The following is a 16,881-nucleotide window of genomic DNA, read 5'->3' on the forward strand; positions in this document are numbered from 1 at the left end:
TATCTTCAATCTATCCAGCTATACCATTGTTCCCACACCTTATAAAATATTGAAGCTTCTTTATCTTTTAAACTCAGCGTTAATTTATCCATTTTAGCAGAGTTCATAACTTTTTGTATAACCAGTTTCTCTGCGGGTATATATGGCTGTTTCCAACATTGGGCAAAGGCAATCCTGGCAGCAGTCAATATATGTAATAATAAGTATTTTGTGCTCTTTACATATTTTTTTTGAAGATTCCCCAATAGGAAGAGTTCTGGTCCTAGGTCTAATTGTTCATTGGTGATTTCCTGTAGCCAATCTTTGATTTTAAGCCAATATTTTTAAGCCTCAGGTCAAGACCACCACATATGATAATATGTTCCCTCTTTTTTTTTACGTTTCCAACAGGACTCATTTTAGAGTACATTTTTGTTAATCTCAAAGGGGGTAAGTGCCACCTATAGAATATTTTATATGCATTTTCTTTGTATGCTGCTGAGGGAAGCCAGATTTTTTTAATGACCACAGAATTCACTTAACTGCAGTGATTCACTTAACAACTGTGGCAAAAAAGTCATAAAATGGGGCAAAACTCACTTAACAATTGAGGTCATAAATCGAAGACTACATGTAAGGCATGAGGCAGGACTGAAGTCCAAGCAATAACAAAGACTTATATACAAGAGTATATTTGGAGTAATGAATCAAGAGTGCTTTCAAATTTATTCATTCATTCATTCAATTTTCATAGCCACCCATCTAATCAACGATTCTGTGCAGCTTACAATTCCAATGCTATAAAAACAATTAAAACAATAAAAAGCATTTTTAAAACAATAAAAGCATCCAAAATAAATATACGTGGATGCCAAGACAGTTGGCCAATTTAACAATAAAGCCAAGAAATTGAGCTCTTAACACATTCAGCCCTCCAAGCCCAGGAACACAGCCAAGTTCTTAAAGCCTTATGAAAAACCAACAGGGTTGGGGCCATTTTAATCTCCAAGCAGTGATATTCCATAGTGCAGGATCTACTGCAGAAAGTCCCCATCAGATGACAAGATCTTAAGCATGCCCTTAAAATCTGCATGTAATGCTGGCAAAATATTATACTGTCTTCTATCATGATTTGAAAATATTTTAGTTGAAATTAGGCAATGCCTCTATGCAAAGCTGATAAACTAATATACTTGGTATGTAATTTTGATGCCAAAAACTTGATAAGCCTTATTTTCTGTAATATAATCGGAATGAACATTGCCATATAATTATTATATAATCCAAACAGAACAAACAATACTATGTATGTGTAGATCTGTATGTGCATATTATAAGGGTATTCTGCACATGCAGAAGTGCCCATGCAGGACTTTTCAGTACTATACTATGTGTTTTCTCTATACTGATGCATTTTCATGAATAAAAAGCATCATCTGTAAAGCTATAGAGGAGCATAGTTTGTACACTAAGGCTTTAAGTGTAGGTTGTGGATGAGTATATGCTTTTGCAAATACTGTATCTATTAGCAAAACTCTCAGTTTAAAGCAACTAAATTCTTGTCTACATACATATTACTGAAAACATGTTTTATAGCATGGGTGTCAAACTCGCAGAATCACATTGCCCGCATGTGACATTTTGCAATGTTTTTCCCATTTGCAGAGCTGGGGTGGGCATGGCCTGCGTCACTTACTCGGCCCACGGGCCAACAATTTGACACCCCTGCTTTATAGCTTTTTTTGGTGATAAGTGAAAAATACAAACCTACCTTTACACATTGCTCAGCTAAGTCTCTACTAGTTCTGTTGTTAAGTTCCACAACTACTAAACGATTACAAAGTGCTTTGATAGCACCATCCACTCCCACGATCCGTCGAGTGCATTCTGCTGATACATCCAAATAATAAGTTATGGCACGAGCTGTTACCTCCAATACATTGTCAGGAGCACTTTCATCAAGAAAAATTTTACATAGTGCTGGCAAAAAAGTACGAGGGGGGCATCTGAAAGAAAAAGATACAATCTGTCAATTGCAAATTTATTCTCCATTGTTCATATTTATCCTACTGATATTTAAAAGATTAATATTGAGACTAAATGAATACAATTAATATTATTTACATGTTCTTTTTTATCCAATAATTTAATTTTAAAATCAATTTAAAGTGTAGACTTCTCTGAGAAAGCTTTATTTTGAAGGATAAAATATAAAACATTTTAATAAATAATATAGGGCAACACAATATGGCGTGTGTGTGTGTGTATTCTAATTTCTATTATGCTGATGAAACATTTTCCCAATGATCTATCTACTTTCTCTATATCAAATTAATACAATTTCTATTAGACAGTTAAATCATTGTTTGTACTGTGTTTCTCCAACAATACGCACCCCCAATAGGAAGACCCAGCAGGTTTTCTAGGCATAAGGTGAAATTAAGCCCCTCCCCCCAAATTTAGGCCTAGTTTAAAACATGCAAAATTGAGGGGGGGGAAACTTGCCATTAGGAGCACCCCATGGGCAGCCACGCCTCACCCCAGCTGCTGCTAACGGCAAATCATGGTGGAGCACAGAGAGCTCCCTACCTCCGCCAAGTGCCTTTGCTGCAGACTCGGGTATGGTGCTGGGTGCAGGCTGGGTCAGTGGGTGGGTGGGTGGGCGGCGTCGGCGTGGATCTCAGCCTCGGTGATGGTGGGGCACTTTGCATCGCACCTGCCGCTATTGCTTCCTTCACCGCTGTTGCTTTCCCTTCTGCCCGTGCGCTGCCACGTTTGGAGTGCTGCACACTCCTCCACCGGCAGCGTTTCAGCTGCTTCTCGGGCGTGGAAGCCATAGCTTCCATGGTTCCCGCCAGCGCCTCTCTCACCAGCGCCGTCTCCAACAGGAGCAGCAGTGAGACAGACCCTGCTGCCGACGAGAAGCACCTGCCCTCCCGCAGGGGCATCGCTTTGATTGACGGCAACTGCGTTGACAAGGTCCTGCAAGTTGGTGAGTCTTTCGGGGTTGGGTGGGTAGAAGTGGTGGAGGGAGGGTGATGCAATTGTTTCTCTCCCCCCCATGCCTCGCTTTGCTTCCCACTCCAGAGCTTTGGGTCATGGTCTCATCCCTTGTACGGTCGGGCGCTCTCCTCTTGCTCCAGCCACCCAAAAAAAACCCTGTGGACCTTTCCCCCCTTCTTTAAGTTTTCTTTACTCTCATTCCCTCCATCAGTTCCCTAAGAATACAGACTGGCCGGGTAGCTTCCTCCCCACCCCTCCTGGTAGTTTTGAAAAGGGAACCTTTTGAGCAGAGGCAAACCTTCCAATCCAAACAGAAGAGAAAGGGAATCATCCTACAGACCCTTATCATCAAGCTTCCCAGAGGATTCTCCCAAAGGATCTACCCCAAAGGAGGATTCACCCCCTTAAATGCACTCCCCTCCTTTGGGGTGAATCCTCTGATGAATCCTCCTTTGGGGTGGATCCTTTGGGAGATCGCATCACCCTCCCTCTGCCACTTTCACTCTCCCAACTCCGAAAGACTCACCGACTTGCAGGACCTTTTCAATGCAGCTGCCGTCAAACAAAGAGATGTCCCTGCAGGAGGGCAGGCGGTTCTCGTCGGCAGCGGGTCTATCTCACCACTGCTCCTGTTGTTGGAAACGGCGCTGGTGAGAGAAGCGCCAGCACCGGCGGGAACCGTGGAAGCTATGGCTTCCCCGCCCGAGAAGCAGCTGAAACGCTGCCTGTGGAGGAATGTGCAGCACTCCAACGCGTCAGCGCATGGGCAGAAGGGAAAGCAACAGCAGCGGAGGAAGCAATAGCGGCAGGCGCAATGCAAAGTGCCCCACTGCCACCGAGGCTGATATCCACACCACCGCCGCCCACCTGTTGACCCGGCCTGCACCCAGCACCATACCCGGATCTGCAGCAAAGGCGCTTGGCAGGGGTAGAGAGCTCTCTGCGCTCCATCACGATCAGCCGTTAGCAGCAGCTGGTGGCGAGGCATGGCTGCCCACGGGGCGCTCTAGGCAAGGGAGGGGGAAATTAAGTCACTGCCAAAAAGATGGCCTAGCCGTTTTTTCGGGGGTCAAAAGAAACACGGTATATTATGATGATTTCTTAAATCTATATAGTGCCTGACTCCCAATGATTTTGGATGGTTTGTAGGAGGGCTACTCTCCAAAATTATGGGCCAAATATGGGACTAAATGCAGTATATATATTTAAAGATGAACTGAATATCATAAATCTTTACAATATTTTGGTTTTATGGGTTGCAAGAGGATAAATTGCTATTAAACCTGCATTCATTTGCATTCTTATGCAAAGAGAAAAGCAAAAAAAAATCTGTTCTAAAGTAAGAAAGCAATGTGTGTTATAAAGGATTGTGGTACATAGAGGATCACAATAATTGAGAATCCTTAACCTTAAGCAGAAATATTTTCCAGTTACACAAATAATTCAATCCAATATTTATAATTGAAGATATAAAACTATAGTTCTCAGATTGTACCGAACCATAATATAGTTTGTCTTTGTGTACTATGCAACAGATACACACAAGAAGACAAAATAATAGACACCTATAAATTAATATCTCACTGTGAATTTAATAGTTTAACTTCTTTGAATGACATGCTTTGAAGAAAAAAAAAGATTAATTCTACATCAGTGTCATACAGCAGAAATTACTGAATAGTACACCAAACAGCAGTGAGGCAGATGTTCCAAATCTCTGGAGATCTGGGAATAATACACAGAGAAATAGGCCACACAGAATTTAATCTCCCAATAAGAGTTTTTTTTCATTGTCAGGAAAACAAATTTGGAAACAATCTGTATCTAAAATGTATACTATGTAATAATGAACTCAATATGAAATTGCTGGATACTACTCTACTATGTTCTGCAAGTAAAAATAAAATAGAAAAGACTTCTGTTTCAAAACCTGGAGAACTGAAACATTCACTATAAATAGCATTGAGACAATGTTGATCTGACGCTATGAAAATATTTGTATGCATTTATTAAATCAATTTATGTAGCCTATATTAGGAGGTGGACATAGGGTTTAAAACTAAACAAAAACTCATTTTCCTAGCTTCTTTTTATATGAAATAGAATCTTGTTTACCTATCATACATGTAATTCCAACATGTTTCTCTGCTATTCTTTTTATTCACTATATAAAAACACTTCTCTTCCAATTGAGACTTATTCAAATTAACTTTTAATTTAGCTACTTGAAGAAAGACTGGCTTTTTTCCCCACTTGAAAGCCTTTTTTAAAAAGGGAATGTTTCTTAAAACTTAAATTGCTTTATTTAAGGAGACAAATGCTTTAAATTTAGCAACAACTTTGGAGCAAAATAGGCAGATTGTATTTTAACAATTTCACATAGGGTTATGGCTCATAAAAAAGCTATAAAAAGTATTTGAGCCATAACTCAAATACGGAAAGGAAATAAGGAAAACTTAATTTGTGAAAGATGAAATTATCCAACAAAACATATTACTATAGTAAAAGCTGTTTTGCGCAATGCAGCTGCCATGGCTTTCCCACATAACAGATGAAATCCAATAATAGGATTCTGCTGACACAGAATTTTCTGTATTCATACAATTAAGCAGGAATAACTTCCTGTTCTTCCAGATCTATTATGAAGGCGCTACCAAAATCAGAATAAGTAACTTGGCATGTGGCAAGAGAAAGCCTCCCTATGCAACACTGAAAAAGTTTTTCAATTCCAGGTCAGAAAAATAAACAAGACAAGATAAAAGAATACATAATAACCTATAAAGCACTAAATCATGTAAAAAGAAGTTAATTCCCTAGTATTATGTTAGAAGGCAGTATTATCCAGTAAAACTGATTTATGACAGAATTAAGGGCAGTACTTATTCACTATGTGCAATGGAAATCATTGTCGTAAGTTACAGTGATGACAGACCAGTTTAGATGCCACTAAGATATCTAACAATTACTTGCTACATATTAAGTAGATGATATCTCTGATAATGTGGGCAAGGTCCTCTATGGTATGAACAAAGTCATCCGCAGACTGGATCCTTGCCATCCCTGGATTTTCTGATTGGTGACACTTGGGACGAGAGTTGGATTTGGAAGATGATCAATACCTCTGAGGGAAAAGATAGTGCCAGCTGCCTTGTAGATAGCAGTGATTCTTCCCTGTTTAAAGACAATATTTTGCAATCTAACAGTGTGAGATAACTGCTTCTCATCTTTTCCTTTCAAAGGAAACTTTTGGGGGAAAAAAGTAGTTGGATAGCTACAAGAGTTCCTGGAGGATTCTGGATGCTTTACAGTTAAGGTTCAAAGTCAAGAGTAAAAACATGATCATTCTTGAAGATCCCATCCAACAGCATCTGGATGGAGGAAACTGCCTATCTGGTTGATCCCCAAATCAGGTACCCTTCTGGGGTGCCTACAAAGAGTTAACAGTTGGAAATACTTGTGCAATGGTTTAAATTCCATATCAAGTGGCAGTTCCAATCACTATTAGTATGGAAAAACTGTTTAAGCCGCTGATCATTCCAGATGGAATTCTCACCCCCACTCCCATGTAATTGGACATCAATAGAAAGCTCCTACCTACCAGCTGATACTACCATCAGTGTGAGAGAGATATCCACAAGGAATATTAAAATGTTATTTTCTATCCCTCGTATTGCAGACGATGCAGTGTTCTCACCTAGTAGTTATCCTATAAGGATCTGGATGGATTCCAAAGTTGAATCCCAACTACAACTTGTCCAGAAACCCATGGATTTTCTGATCCCCTTATTCTAGAGTAAGACGGGTTACACTCCCCCTTAAGAAGTGGTTGTGGAAATTGTAGGTTCTCCTGAACTCAGAAATACTGCACAATAGGTGGAGTCAGTGACAAGATGGTCTTTGACCAGCAGAGGCTGGTATATGAGTTGTGACTTTCTTCAGAGTTAGAGAATATAGTGCCAAATGCATCCCTTTTTTAAACTTCCATCATAGATTACTACAATATGCTTTACTCAGGACTATTTGTAGGATTACAGGTAGTCCTCGACTTACAACCACAATTGGGACAGGAATTTCCATTCCTAAGCAATGCGCCTGTAAAGTGCAATGGCATGTGACTTGTACGATATCTTGCTTAGTGATACTGGCAGTCCCAGTTGCTGACGTTAACTTGAAATGTGAGGCTTAAGCAGGAAGCAGAGAGTTCCCTAATAAAGAGTGTGGGAGTAGTGTTGCATGGAGTTGGGGGTGGCAGGGGTGGTGTAGATCATGTGAAAGTTGAGGCAATGCTGCAGTGTGGTGTGACCTCAGGAAGACGGAGTAAAGGGAACATGTGCAAGTGGCAGAGGCCAGGAAAAGAATGTGCCATTTCTTGGCATATAGTGGCTATGATACTGCAAAAATCCCCCAGTTGCAGCTAGCCCTGGAAGCCCAGCCAAGGCCAGCCCAACCCAACAGCAGGGTACAAAACAGCTTCTTACTGCCTCAGAACCACAGCACACCAAGAAGCTTCTTTCTGCCATGTGGTTGGGCCAGGCTAGGCGTCTTGCTGTGAAGGGCTTCACGTTTTGATTCAGGGATTCTTTCAAATCCAGAACTATGGTATGCCCCAAACCCCTTTGCACCATGCCGTTGGGCCAGATTGGGGCTGGGCTTCAGCATGGAGGCCTCAAGTACAACTCCAGCCCAGCAACATGGTACAAAGAGCCTTCTTCCTGCCCCAAGAAACCACAGCTATTTCACCCCAGGCCTAACCATCTTCTTGCTCCCAATGTTGATGAGGCATGCCTGGCCCTTTGCACAGCAGCTGGTGGACATGTGAGGCCATCTTAAGCTCCGAGTGTTGTCTTAAACCGCAAGATGGGAAGCAATAAATACAATAAATCAATCTTCCCCAAAGTGTTTGTGTGATGTGAGGGAGAGAGCCTTGTGCAGCTAGCACTTATCTGCGAAAGACCAGGGCAGGCATGCTTGGTCAGCTGTGGGAAAAGGAAAATAGTGAAGGTTGGCAGGGATGGCAGGGACCACAGTATACAGAGGGTCAAAAGAGCATAGATGGGGGAGATAGGTACATAAGGGGGGTTGAGGGACCCGTGCAGTTGTAAATGGAGCAAACTGCCAAGATCTTAATTTTTTTCAGGTGATCAGGGGGAGCTGCCATGATCGTAATTTTTGGACAGGTTCATTCAGAGTCACCATAACTTTGAACAGTCACTGAATGAATGGTTGTAAGTCAAGGAGTACCTGTGCTTGAAAACTTTTAACTGATGACAATGTGATGGTTCACTTGCTGATAGATAAAAGCCACTGCTGCAGTGTATGGAGTATAAATTTTATTAAATAAATGTTTACAGAAATTTGATTTATTCTTTTAGCTCAGTCTAGACAAACAAAATGCTAAATTTGCAATTTAAACATGTGCAATATCCCATCAAAATAATTATATCTTCCTCAATTTCCAACTTTCCCTTCTTGTGCCTATTGAAGCATCCTTGAGTGGGGGAGCTAGAACAATCCACAATCTCTTTAACACTCTATAGTTTAATTTGCAAATACGTAGCCCACACTTAGCTTTCAATGAATGTAGATTCATAGTCTGAACATTGACCTCCCTTTTTCTCCTACATTTTAAATTTACAGTACTATCTTAACTATCAATTTTAAAGAGCTCAAAAACTTGTACATTATTTGATACCTGACGTAGATGCCACAGAATAGTGTTTGGTTATCTGTCATTGTGGAAAAAAGGATGTTCCACATGTATGCTGTTGTCCTACATAACGATGTTACATATTTACTAAATGCTTTTGAATCCCAGAATGGCCTACAGTATATCCAACCTGTATGGATTTTCTATAAATCAGTTTTGTTCATTGGAATATATCCTTCTACCAAAAAGCATTCCCAACTCTATTGTCCAAAGCACTTACTACACTCCAATGATAAAAAAAAATCATTAGGGATAAAAAGACTCAGTAATAATAACACAGTTGATAAAAGTTTTTTTTAAAGAAACAATTACTTTTCAGCCTAATAATTATAACTGGGTCACATAATACCTAAAATATTCAAATGATACTATGAGAGAAATCTATAATGACAATGAATCGTTTCTGAATCACTGCTACTGAAAGATGACTAACACCAATTTTAACAGGTCAGAATTACTAAAATGAACATCAGTATTATTATGAAAGTCAGCAGTTCTACAAAACACTAATGTATAAATCAAACAATGTGGATTTAGGCAAATTTTCTCTGAATTCCAGAATATAAAATATATTTTTGTTTAGTCTGTGGTACTTCTGTCAACATAGTTTTAACAGCAAAGGTATTAAATAAAATAGCTCATTTTATATTTAAAAGTCACCAAAGCAGCCCCTTTGCAATGGATTTTTTCCGTTACATTAAGTGAAAGCTACCACTGAGTTTTTGTTGCTTACTGTTGATTTATATTCTACACACACAAACACACACTATTTTGCCTTGGTTTCTCCTTTGAATTTCTATGAGAGTTTATCAGCCACTACCAGTCTCTATTCACACAAAATTTGGGCTCCAATTAAAAAAAAGCTACAATACTCAGCTAATTATGTGACTTCCTTTCAACTATTCTATTGTTTCCATTGATTTTGATATATCTGCTGTTTAACAAATAAATAAAATGCAATTTTGAGGGCAGAAATTAAATAAAATATTGTAAAATACTGTAAAATATATTTTAAAAAGACAAGGAATTCAGGTTGAACTTTTCCTTTGGTCATTTCCCAAGATCTTTTTTCACAAAATTTACTTCTTATTAGATGCAGGTAATAAAAATAGGAACTATCACCACTAAAAAACTCCTAACAATGTTGCTGTAATACAAATAAATTTTACTATCTCCAAAATTTAAAAAGTTCTTATTCTCAAGCAGAAAATATATGTTAAATCTTCAAGGTCTTCTTAATGAATCAACAGTTTCAGTAATTGTAAGTGTCATAAAAATTAAAATGGTTGAATTTTGGATCATGGTAGATATGATTTAAAACATACTGCAGAGGCCTGCCCACAATAACTCATCATTTCCAAGTTGAGCAACTAAACCATAATTCTGTTAACAACTATGCCATTTGGCTATTCCTTAGCTAAGAAGCAGCTGTGATATCAGCATGTAAAGTTCTTCTAAATGAATATTGTCCTTAACAGCAACCTTTAAAAAAATGAAGATTTTAAGCATTTGAGAGCAGGGTAGATGGCAGTAAAAACAGACTGAAAGCAAAAAAACATTTTTATCATTTGATTTTTATCCTCCCACGATGTCTGGAAAGGAATTCACATTTTTTTCTTCTATCGGTCCATATATAGTACAGAAAAGCTGTACAACAAGATTATTTTTTGCTGTATCTGATGTGAACATATGCTAGCAAGGCAAACTCTCAAGAATAAAAGGATTCCCAAAGGTTTCCGTAGAAGTCCTATAACACACTGGTACTTCCCAAGAAATAAATTACTTCGTTTGCCTCCAGCTAAAATGTATAGTTGCTCAACAGAGACCTTGCCATGCTGGGCAGCATAAAACAAGAAGAAAAAACACAAGCAGTACAAAGCAACGTATCTTATTAAAACTTAATAAAATGATAAAATGGCTATAAGAAGTGAAATCTTCTTTAGTGAAATCAATTGGAGGCTCTATTCATTCTGACCCCAAGCAGATGATACCGCACCCTATGTTAATGATGATGCCCTTCATTGAATTCGAAAAGTGGGGATCAGTGAGGCACTTTGCCAAGCACAGTTTTTGGACAAGATTGCTGTCTCCTAACAGTGACTGGAACTTGCAGAGGAAGAGAAAACAGTGCCTACAACACCCTAAACTGATGCCACCATTCATAAAACATCTGAACAGTGTCACAGACAGCTGAGAGATCAAGAAAGGCTAAGTTAGATCCACATATCTTCATGATGTGTTTGCCAGAGTTCATTGACAAGAGCAACCATAGCTATCTCAGTTTTATATTGTGGTCTGAAACCTGATCAATAATCTGCTTCCACCAGGAGGAAACTACAGGTTATCTGCTTTCTCAATAGCCTTCCTCAGAAAGAAATTTTGGGAATTGTCTGGATCTGTGGCATTCCTTGATACTTTCAGAGGAAGTAGACTATCACTTCTTTCAGAGCCAGTGGGATCATCCCGTCTCTCAAAGAAGCATTTTTACCACTGCATGGCTCCACTTACGAATATACCTTCTCCCAGGATGCATTAGCCAATCAGGAAGGGCATGGATCTAAAACGCAGGTGGTCATGCCCACAGCACCAAGAACCTTTGCTACTTTCTCAAGACTAACCAGCTTCAAACACCTCCCAGATAACATCACAAGATAATGCTTCAGACAACTTCATCAGACAAGCCCAACCCAGAATGAGGGTTTAGATCAATCTGAACTGAGCCACTAGCCAACATTTGGAAGATACAATAAGAGCATAGAAATAGACATACTTCATCACTCTTATCACCACAAGGCAGGCTCTAATATGGGCTTTTATCTGTTCTTCTTGAACCTGTATTGATATGAGCACAAGCCACTTTATAATGAGAACAGAACATTATAGCTGGTATCACTGATCTTTCCTAACACCACTGTTTTCAAAGGATTGTCAACATTGATCGAGATTTCTGTATCAGTGCAACCTGAAGAACGTTTGTCACACACTCCCAGTAATATTTCAGCACAATAAAAATCAAATTGAGTATCTGACATAAACAAGCATTAAAAAAAAACTACTTACGTTTCGAAGCACCGATCCACATTGTCTGACATTAGCAGCAGCATACATAACTGCTCCAGTGCTATCAGCTGCATGTCTCTTTCATCCCCCTGGCCCATCTGCAGCCATTCAAGCAATGTATCTGGATCCACATCTGCCATGATTTTAAAATAGTCTGTTCTTAAATTAAAAAGAAACCAAAATTCTTTTTAAAATCCAGTCAAATAGTTCCAGCCTAATCAAACTTCTATTCTGAAGAAATCCAATTGCTTTGCAATCTTCACCTAAAAAAAAAAAAAGATTTGTAGTTAATTTATTAGTACTCTTTAATTTTATCACAATAAGTATGCGTGTTGCTAGTATGATATATTCTGCACTCCAATAAATTAACTCTGCAATGCTTCAGAATCATTTGGAAAGGGTGCACTTGAAATCAGTGGTAGGTTTCAAAGTGGTTTACCACCGGTTTGGTGGGCGTGGCTTGGTGGGTGCACTTTGCGTGCATGCACATGCCAAATGAGCGCTTTGTGCACATACAGAGGCTTTCCTAATACTGCTTGCAATCCCGCACTCTCCGTGTTTTTAACAGCTGACGCGCAGCAAACTGCTGTGCTGCACAAAGCAGCTGCACTTCAAACGCAGGAAATAAAGGTCAGTATGGGAGCCCAGTGCATGGACGGGCCCAACAGTAGATCATCTGAGCGAACCAGTTTGGTCTCAGGTGATCTTCAGAGCTATTGGCTCAGCAGAACCAGGCAGAACCAGTAGCATCCCACCTCTGCTTGAAATATTGTAAATGAACAGTATTTGAGCAGCAAATGCTCTGCTAACATTTATACATCTTAGAAATCTTCATTAGAAATGTAAGAAGCTAAGAGTCTGGTACTATATTTTGATCTAGCTATTAGGCTAATGGTGCCTACAAATTTCAAAGTGGGAGCCAGATATCTAAACAAGTGTTATTGTAAAATATAAAATTTAAAAATTGTGACAGAAGAGCAGCATCAAATTTAGCTATTTCAGATATCTAAGACAATACCAGCAATATATATTACATATATACAATATATATTAATATTACAATAGTATATTAAATATTTGATGTTTATGCAGTTATTTATTGATTTATTATAAGTTATTGATGGAGAAAAAAATAATAAATAGCATTTCAAGGGTTAAAAAAATATCTTAAATTATAATGGAGTTTGCTTAACAGCAGGAGCAACATATAAAATACACTATAATTTTCCCAATCAGGTGTTCTGTTGCTTTGATATTAATTTTATGATAGTTTTAAATGTTTTTCTACATTACCTTGAGTTCTTTTTGAAATTTTATAGTTTAATTTAAAAATCAAATAAAAATAAGATAATGCACACTTCAATTTTAATTTCAATTTTCCACAGAATAGTTTTACATCACGAAATCTAATACATTCTGTGCTTTGAGAAGGGGTTGTTCTTTTTATGCTGTTAGTATGTTGCCTTTCAATATCACGACCAGAACCCAAATACACCCAAGTCTTTAGCCCAATAACAGATTGTTTTATGCCACAACTGCAGTGTTTCTTTGCCAAAGTTGTAGTGTCTGTAGACACTTTATAAAGTTAACCTCTTGTAATTTTTTGTAACCAGAATTCAGTTTCTAGAATAAAAGCTGAGATATAATCTAAGTTTTATTTCAATAAATGCTTTAATGTTCATTCCGTGTTGTCTTAATTTAATATTAGGATCAGGTTAAAAAATACTTGATTAAATATCAGTGGAACTTAAACATGCTGTAGCAGTAGGTAAAGTCAGGAAGTTTACTGAATTTGAGGGCTTATTTCTAAATATATATAGGATTGTGCTGCATGTGGTCAATAAAGCTATTTTGGCTTCTAAGAGTATAAATATCTAGATTTAAACAAGTGATGCTTAGAAAAAGTTTTAATTATACTTTACAGGTAATTCTTGACTTAAAAACAGTTCATTTAGTGATTGTTCAAAGTTACAACGGCACTGAAAAAAGTGATTTAAGTGATTTAAGACAGTGATTTAAGATCTTTGCAGTATCCCTGTGATCATGTAATCAAAATTCAGATGCTTGGCACTTCATATATGGCACTTCAATATTTATGACTGTTCCAAGGTCATGTGATCACTTTTCGTGACCTTCTGACAAGCAAAATTAATTGGGAAGCCAGATTAACTTAACAAGAAGTTACTAACTGATCAACTGCTATGATTCACTTAACAACTGAGGAAAAAAAGTGGTAAAATGGGAGAAAACTCACTTAACAAATGTCTCACTTAACAGAAATTTTGGGCTCAATTGTGGCTGTAAGTCGAGGACTACCTGTATACTGATGGTTCGTATGAAGTATCAGCAACAAAACTGAATCTAACACATAAATGAATCAGGAAAAATTGCTACCAATAGTACACAATTTTTATTGAGGAAAGTACAGGTAATTAATTCTTAACTTACAACAGTTCATTTAGTGACTGTTCAAAGTTACAACAGCACTGAAAAAAGTGACTTATGACTGTTGCAGCATCCCAGATGATTTACATCTGTATGCTTAACAGATGGTTTATATTTACGACAGTTGCAAGGTCATGTGATCACCTTTTGTAACCTTTTGACAAGCAAAGACAATGGGGAAGCCAGATTCACTTAACAACCGGGTTACTAATTTAACAACTTCCATTAACAAATGTAACAAGAAAAATCATAAAAGAGGGCAAAAGTCACTTAACAAATTTCCCACTTAACATACATTTTGGGCTCAACTGTGGTCATAAGTTAAGGACTACCTTTATATACTTTTTGAGATGACCCACTTCCGAATACATCTGCATCTCCATACAAAAATAATCAAGAAATAAACTGCACATACTCTACCGAACAAAATAAATATGGAAGAATGGGCAACGGTAGTATGGTAAGCCTTATGTTTTCCATACAGGTAGTCCTCAACTTACAACAGCTCATTTAGTGACCAAAGTTACAACAGCACTGAAAAAAGTGACTTATGACCATTTTTCACACTTACAACTGTTACAGCATCCCCATGGGCACATGATCAAAATTCAGATACTTGGCAACTGACTCATATGTATGATGGTTGGAGTGTCCCAGGGTCATGTGATCACCTTTTGCAGCCTTCATTTTACAGGCAAAGTAAAATGGGGAAGCCAAGAGTCACTTACCAACCGTGTCACCAAGGGCAGCGATTCACTTAACAAGAAAAGTTGTAAAATGGGGGCAAAACTCTCTTAGCAACAGACATTTTAGGCTCAGGGTCTAATTTTAGGCTCAGGGTCGTAAGTCGAGGACTACCTGTACCGAAGGATCTACCTCTAAGCTTAAAAAGAAAAAAAAAAGAAAATCTAAGTCTGGAAAGAACCCCAAATTTCCCAGACGATCGCTGGATGATATGACTACGATGACTTCACGCCCAGGAGGAAGTTTTTCATACGTTCACGGAACCCATTTCTACAAACCCGCTTACAACAAGATCCAACAAATACCGGGCTAACCTATAGATATTTGTTTGCTCTGCCGCCCCCTCCCCTTAAAAAACAAGACAAGCCGGAAGCAGCGTCCGGGAACCGTCTCTAGGTCTTAAGGGGAAACTGTTACCTAGCCGTGAAAACTCCCAAAGCAGAGGGTCCCCTGAGCCTCTTTCCCACCGACCCGAGAAAGCCCCGAGAACAGCCGGCCCAGCAACCCCCTTTCTTTACACAGAGCACCTCGCTCTGGGCCCAGCAAGTGAACCCGCCCCCTTCCCTTTCCGTCCGTCAAGCCCAAGCCCAGTTCTGTTTTTCCGGGCCTACCAACCACCGCCTACAGCTGAGGCTCTGCGGAATCTCTACCACAGCCATCTGCCCGACCGACCCGCGCGCCGACCAGAAGAATCGAACTCCCCCGGAGCTCCCTACACCGTCACGCCGCGGCACTCGCGTTCTCCGCCAGCCGCAGGCCTCGCAGGGCATCTCGGCCAGGTGGCTCAGGAAACACCGCCGCCAGGCCGGCAAACGCGGGGCTCCGCTCCCGCCGACTCAGAGGCTCGCTCACCTCGGCGCCCGGGCTTCCCCCGCCGCCGCCGCCGCCTCCTCAGTTTTCGGAGGCCTTTCCTCAGACGGCCGCCAGACAGTGTCGCACCCCGTCCATCTTGATCCTCCCGGCAGAAGCTGAGGGAGGTGGGGGGAGGATTAAGACGGAGCGACACACACACGAGAGGAAGAGGAGGAGGAGGAGTCCGCCAGGCTCCAAGTCAGGCCGAAGCGGACTCCGGGGCAGAGCGACCCAACGTGGCCGGAGGGGGCGCTGCGGAGAACGCCGTTCCGGCCTTTTTCTCCTTCCCTTCTCGCGTCACGAGTGATTCTGGGCTTCCTCTTTCTGCACATTGTAACTCGAGGCCGGAGGTGGTGTGTCCTCGCTTGGTCCTCGGACGGGGCGAACCACCTTCTCGGTTCGCTGGCTTGACATTGGTTCCTTGCCGGAAGAGTAGCGGTGTCGTTCGAGCTCATCACCAAGGCGATCTTTTTAAAAAAGTTTTTACAATATAAATACATTGTCCTACGTTCTGGGGGAGCTTCATCACTGGAAGTTTTCAAGAAGAGACTGGACTGCCATCTATCAGAAACGGTGTAGGGGGTGGGGTTGGACTAGATGACCTACAAGGTCCCTCCCGACTCTGTTATTCTTAGGTTTGATAACACACAATGGAGCTTTTAGTACAACTTTTGTAGTGGACAGGTGTTGAAAGGGTTGGTTAAAATACACATTTACTGACATTTGTTTACTGCCTATCGGGGTTAGCCTACTCACAGGTGAAGGATTCTCAGTCATCCAGGTCAAGAGTGTTAAAACTTGGCAAGTGTAAGATTTGTGGACTTCAACTCCCAGAATTCCTGAGCTAACATGACTGAAGGAGGAATTCTGGGAGTTGAAGTCCATAAGTCTTAAAGCTGTCAAGTTTGAAGACCCCTGATCCAGTCATGGATGTAGCAAAAGTAACCTCACAGATGTTTTCTATTTGAACTTGGAATAACAATAGTAATTCCCATCGAACAGGTTAGAACAAGGTGTGAAAATATGTACCTTTTAAGTCTCAGTTTTTATAGAGCTTAGATGTCTATATTTTGAATATGGCACAGGTTTTT

At 39.9% G+C, this 16,881-nt stretch overlaps 1 protein-coding gene across 13 annotated transcripts in view; it reads right to left on the reverse strand.

Annotated features, from left to right (window-relative positions):
* Positions 1-16,023, reverse strand: part of HECTD1 (HECT domain E3 ubiquitin protein ligase 1) — a 72,185-nt gene extending 56,162 nt beyond the window's left edge. For all 13 annotated transcript variants that reach the window (XM_026710809.2, XM_026710827.2, XM_026710819.2 and 10 more), the window contains exons 1-3: positions 15,791-16,023; positions 11,750-12,012; positions 1,751-1,985 (exon numbers count right to left, since the gene is read on the reverse strand). In XM_026710809.2, the coding sequence (XP_026566594.1) occupies positions 1,751-1,985; positions 11,750-11,889 (375 nt within the window). In that variant the 5' untranslated portion in view covers positions 11,890-12,012; positions 15,791-16,023. The remainder of the gene's footprint in view (positions 1-1,750; positions 1,986-11,749; positions 12,013-15,790) is intronic.
* Positions 16,024-16,881: the final 858 nt, after the last annotated feature.

This window comes from Pseudonaja textilis, chromosome 1 (assembly GCF_049901715.1).
Source record: "Pseudonaja textilis isolate UNSWEBS1 chromosome 1, rPseTex1.2, whole genome shotgun sequence".
Taxonomy (NCBI): Eukaryota; Metazoa; Chordata; class Lepidosauria; order Squamata; family Elapidae; genus Pseudonaja; species Pseudonaja textilis.